The sequence below is a fragment of the Phoenix dactylifera genome, chromosome 3 (assembly GCF_009389715.1).
Source record: "Phoenix dactylifera cultivar Barhee BC4 chromosome 3, palm_55x_up_171113_PBpolish2nd_filt_p, whole genome shotgun sequence".
NCBI lineage: Eukaryota > Viridiplantae > Streptophyta > Magnoliopsida > Arecales > Arecaceae > Phoenix > Phoenix dactylifera.
Window position 1 is genome coordinate 11,103,402 of NC_052394.1, and position 6,000 is coordinate 11,109,401.

The 6,000-nt window shown below is 39.5% G+C and overlaps 1 protein-coding gene across 1 annotated transcript; it reads left to right on the top strand.

The window, feature by feature from the left end:
• The first annotated feature begins 559 nt into the window (after positions 1-559).
• LOC103700194 (F-box protein At5g07610-like) lies at positions 560-1,989 on the top strand. Its single transcript, XM_008782159.4, has one exon. The coding sequence runs from the start codon at positions 641-643 to the stop codon at positions 1,841-1,843; it is 1,203 nt and encodes a 400-aa protein (XP_008780381.4). The 5' UTR covers positions 560-640; the 3' UTR covers positions 1,844-1,989.
• Positions 1,990-6,000: the final 4,011 nt, after the last annotated feature.

Sequence of the window (6,000 nt, forward strand, 5' to 3'; positions counted from 1 at the left end):
AGATAGATGAGAATCAAAAGCTACACTTTCTGACACACCATATACCAAAAGATGTCCTAAGGCAATTTTGGTGAGCTCAAGTCTTTAGGCTGAGATAATTGCCTTCTATGCCGAGCAACCTGAGATGTCTACTAAAGCCAGAATAACATCAGTGCATTCATTACATATAGTTACTAAGTACATGTACTAGATTTAAACAACAAAACGATCTTTAGTTTTGATATATGCAAAGAAAGTACCTTATACACCCTTCAATCACGGATTAAAGCAAAACTGATACCTTGGTAGTTGATTTGCTTTTTCTTTTAGTAAGTAAGGATGCTTTCCAAAGGCTATACCGACCCCAAAGTTTCAAGAAGAATTAGGTACAGCCTTAGCAGAATTTTCTTCTTAGCAACCCAAATTTTTTCATGCTATCGGAGTGCAGGTGCGACTTAAGAAGGGAATCCATTAAGAGTTCAGACGTTGTGGCCCAAATGCTTAGCACCGAAGCAAGACATGATCCATTCACACCTTCCACTTTACAGCTATCCGTACCGTGAATCAATGTGCGAATTGGATGCATCCTAGTTGGACCATAAATCCCCCTTAATTTCGCTCCAAATATAAGAGTGACCCCTGGCCCCTCCCTTTCCCTACGATGCCCCGGTTTCTCGCATTCTTCTTTGCCAAGGAGAGGAAAAGGGAGAGGGAGAGAGTTAAACTAAAAGATAAGATGGATCATCCCAAGAAGCAATGCCCTGCGACCAGACTGCCTAACGATCTTGTCATTGAGATCCTGTCCATGCTGCCCGCCAAGTCCTTCCTCCGATTCAAATGCATCTCCAAATCATGGCTCGCTCTCGCTTCCGACCCCTCCAACGCCAAGAAGCTCCCTGCCACCGTCTCCAGCCTCTTCTTCCACGACACCCCCTATCTCACCCAGGGTGTCAAAATCCATCACATCAGCCTCTCACCATCCCACGATGCTAATGCCGTCGATGCCACCCTAAGTTTCCTGCCCCCCCACAAATCCCAGAAACTGATCTACTGCTGCAATGGCCTGCTTCTCTGCTGCTCCTGGGACGCCGCGATTCCTTTCCCCGAGGATGATGGCTTCTACTACTACGTCTGCAACCCTGCCACCAGGGAGTGGGCCGCCATCCCGACGCCGAAGAGAGGATCCCGTCCTCTAGCTTTGGCCTTCGATCCTCGCGTCTCTCGTCGCTACCATATCCTCCGCTACAACACCGATAGTTTCGAGTTCGAGATCTTTTCGTCCAAGAATGGTGAGTGGACCAGGAGCCAGTCTCGCTGGCCTGGTGTTGCCGACTGCCAAGTCCAGCGTGGCGTTTTCTTCCATGGAATTTTCTACGTGATAAGCCTCGAGACCCACGCCATTGTGGGAATCGATCTCGAGCAAGGAAAGGTTGGGCGGACAATCGAAATGCCGGCATGTTGTATTAGAAAGTTTTGTCGAAAACTTGGATCGGATCGCATTGGACACTCCGGGGGTTCCTTGCATTATGCACTCGAAGATCATGACGACATAAAAGTATGGATTCTTGAGGACCATGAAGGTCGTGATGAATGGACGTTGAAGCATTGCATCAGCATCAAACCTTTGCTGGAGAAACATGGCATTGAGTACGTACCTTTTCCTTATCGCCGTCTCGACTATCTTGATATATTGGCAATTCATCCGGATGTGGATGTTGTCTTTCTTCGGGTGCAACGTGAGAAGATCATTTCTTACCACTTGAACAGTGGCAGATCGGAGGAGGTTTGCAGCATGGCTCATAAGTACATTCAAGGATGCTTTGTTTACTCGCCGTGCCTGCTGAATGGTTTATTAGGAACGTGAGGGTCTATTTATTGTTGGGATGGACACGAGAAGAGGATTTTGACAAGAACTGTAAAAAGATTCTTTGTGGGCTGCAGTTGTCTTTGTGCTTTATATCCTCCTTTCATTTTCTAAATGAAGTGATGAAGTGATTGCGTTCAGCTTAATTCATTTTTTTCTTTTTTATTTCAAGAAAATGCTTGCCTATTGTATTGACTTTATATCTGTGAAGACTCATGTTGGAGTGTGTTTAGTCCTGCATCGATTATTGCTCGGTAGATCTTGAGTACTTATATAGGATCAAAAAACTCAAATATAACCTTTTTAACTAGCCATTTTGGGTGAAGTCCTGAATTATTTCAAAATCGTATAAGAGTGAACCTAGCCCATAATCTATGTGAACTAGAAGATATTATAGCATATATTTATTAGGGCTAACTGTGGGCCGATCGTGGTGCTTGTAATTGATTTGAACCATTAGCCTGACGAGGACGCTAAGGTTTAACGGGGAGTGTGTATAAGATCAAGAAACTCGAATAAGACCTTCTGACTAGCTATTTTGAGTCTACGTAAGGAAGGTAATCAAACAAGAAAAAAGATGAGTTCTTCTTTCTTTTATTACTTAGGAACCATCCTCCTTCTCCTATTTTTCTTCTTTATCCCTTTTATTTTCTACTACAGAAAATAAGTTAAAGTGAAAAAAACAAGGTTAAGTACTTAAGATTTTAACTCATCCAATAGAATAGTAGCACTTTCTTGCAGTTATGTTATTGACTACAATTTTAATAAAATTCTATGGGCTGCTTCTCTGCTAAAGAATCTTATTTGTTTGCGGTATATCCCTAATAATATGTGTTATGGTTAATGTGCTGTCAAATTAAATTGTATTTAATGTTTACCATAGTTACTTTTGTTAACTAGAGTCAAAGTATGATTAGAATGAGTGGCTAAGATTGAAAGACCTGGAGAGCAAGTTGTATTTTGGAAATGAAAAGAACTTAAAGAGGCATGAGAGTGCTGTAGAAAAAAAATAGTTGAATAGAGTGGTTGCCTCTCTTCCCCTATTTTTTCCCCTATTTTGCTGAATATATCCCAGATTTTTCAGCAACTACTTGATCCTTTATTGTGCTAGTTTGTTTGAGTTTAATTCTGCCTTTACTGTTTTATAAGTGCTGGTGTGTCCAGCCAATATATTTGGTATTAGAGCTTGGTTGAAAGAGGTGTTTAAGGCAGAAATTTGAAGAAGAAAAAGAAAATTTTGAAGGAGAAAAATGGCCAGCATAAGTAGCGTAAATTGGAGCAGTGTACAGGTTCCTATTTTTTCAGGTGAGAACAATGATTTCTGGAGTATAAAGATGAGAATCTTATTTGTCTTCATAGATTTGTGGGTGATAGTAGAATCTGGTTATGAAATATCAGAATCTTTCTCAACTCTAACCGAAGCCCAAAAAAAGGAGTTGAAGAAAAACAAGAGTAAAGATGCAAGAGATCTTGGAATAATAGAAAGGAGAGTTTCAAAAGCTATTTGCCCAAGAATCATGGGAGCAAAGACAGCAAAAGAAGCATGGGAGACACTGCAAGAAGAGTTCCAAGGAGATAAAAAGGTAAGAGCCATCAAACTCCAATCTCTTAGAAGAGATTTTGAAAATATGAGAATGAAAGAAAATGAAAGTGTGAAAGATTACTCAACCAGATTGTTGGAGTTAGTAAACCAAATAAAAGTTTATAATGAAGAAATGTCTGATTGTAAACTTGTGGAGAAGATACTAATTAGTCTACCAGAAAAATTTGACTCCATGGTTGCTGTTATTGAAGAAACTAAAGACTTCTCTAAATTGAGTGTTCAAGAGCTGTTAGGTTCTTTAAAATCTCATGAGCAAAGGATGGAACGACATTTCGAGAAGTCAATAGAGAGTGCTTTCTAATCTAAGTTGAATATTAGATCAATTTTTTTTTAAAAAAAAAGATCAACGGCTCATGATCAAAGTAGGGGAGACTCATTTAGAGGATGTAGACAAGGAAAAGGAGGCAGAAATTATAGAGGAAGAGATAGAGGCAGAAGTAATTTTGACAAAAGATTTGGTGGAGAAGGTTCTTCACAAAGATGTAATGTGTGCAACAAAACTAGCCATCTTGAGAAGGATTGCTGGTTTAAAGGAAAGCCTCAATGTTATAATCGCAAGAAGTTTGGCCATTTGCAAAACGATTGTCGATTCAAAAATGAGCAGCAAGCAAAGTTTACAGAAGAAAAAGAAGAAGGAAAGAGTGAAGAAAATTTAGTCTACCTGAACAAAAGAATGCTGCGTGGTTTCTTGATAGTGCCTACAACAATCATATGGCACCAGAAAAACGAATTTTTCTGAATATGGATGTTTCATGTAATTCCCAGGTGAAGATAGGAAATGGTACAGTAGTAGAAGTGAAGGGAAAAGGCAGCATTGGAGTCCAAACAAAGAAGGATAGAAAGGTTATTCATGATGTGCTATTTATTCCAGAGTTAAACCAAAATCTGCCGAGTGTTAGAAAGCTTTTGAAGCATGGTTATAGTCTGCACTTTGAAGGCAATGGTTGCAGAATTTTTGACCAAGAAAGAGAAAAATTGGTTGTGGCTGAAGTTAAAATGGGTCTTACAGAAGTTTTCCACTCACTTTCAATTATACTAGAGGTGTTGCTTTGAAAGCTAATATGCTTGATGAATCATGGTTGTGGCATAGAAGATTTGGCCACTTGAATTTCCAAAACCTCAAGCTGTTGTACAAGAAAAATATGGTGCAAAGACTGCCTATGATTGAAGAGAAAAGTGAAGTTTGTGAAGGTTGTGCCATGGGGGAGCATCATCGCCAATCTTTTCTAAAAGGAGTGGCATGGAGAGCAAAAAAGGTGCTAGAACTGGTGCATACAAATGTGTGTGGGCCTATGCACACTCCTTCTCACTCTAAAAACAGGTATTTCATACTCTTTATCGATGATTATAGTCGTATTACTTGGGTTTACGTCATGAGAAAAAAATCTGAAGTATTTGACATCTTTAAGAAGTTTAAATGCCTTGTTGAGAAGCAAAGTGGCCGTCCTATAAAAATTCTGCGAAGTGACAGAGGGAAGGAGTGCACTTCGAATGAATTTCAAAAATTCTGTGAAGATGAAGGCATGGAAAGACAGCTTACACTTGGCGACACTCTGCAGCAAAATGGAGTATTCGGGAGGAAGAACTAAACTATAATGAAAATGGCCAAGTCTATGATTCATGAAACTAGTTTACCAAAGAATTTTTAGGCTGAAGCTGTGTGTACAATAGTTTATTTAATAAACAGGTGTCCTACGAAGGCAGTGTGGGATCAAACGCCATTTGAAGCTTAAAGTGGCAGAAAACCATTAGTAAAACACTTTAAAGTGTTTGGTTGTTCTGTTATGCTCAAATTCCAAAAGAGAAAAGATACAAGTTGGATGAGGCTAGTGAGAAGTGCATCCTTATTGGCTACAGCTCAATGTCAAAAGGCTATAGGCTGTATAGTTTGAAGACCAATAACATAGTCATTAGCAGGGATGTAATATTTGATGAGAAAGCTAAATGGATTTGGGAGCAAGGCAAAGTTGAAGAGCAACTTGTTCCGGTGACTATTCCACAGCAAAGTGCAGTTCAAGAAGATCAAAGTAATGATGGAAACTCTCAACCTTCAAGTTCATCTTCACCACCATCATCACCAAGCTTACCATCAGTCCCAAGCTCAAGTTTATCATCACCAAGCTCAATTCCGGTAAAATTGAGAAATTTGAGTGATGTATATGCAAGATGCAATTTTTGTGTTGTGGAACTAGAAAATTTTGAAGAGGTAGTTAAAGAAGAAAATTAGAAGAAAGCTATGGAAGAAGAAATTGAAGTGATTGAGTAAAACAATACATGGGAGCTTACTGATTGCCCTGAAGACAAAGAAGTTATCGATGTGAAGTGGGTTTACAAGGTGAAATTCAATACAAATGGATATGTCCAGAAAAACAAAGCAAGGCTGTTTGCAAAGGGCTATTCACAGCAACCCGATATTGACCTTCAAGAAACATTTGCTCCGGTAGCTCGTCTTGACACTATGAGTGCCTTATTTCTTTGGCAACACAAAAAAGTTGGTTGTTATACCAACTTGATGTGAAATCAGCTTTTCTTAATGGGGAGTTGAAAGAAAACG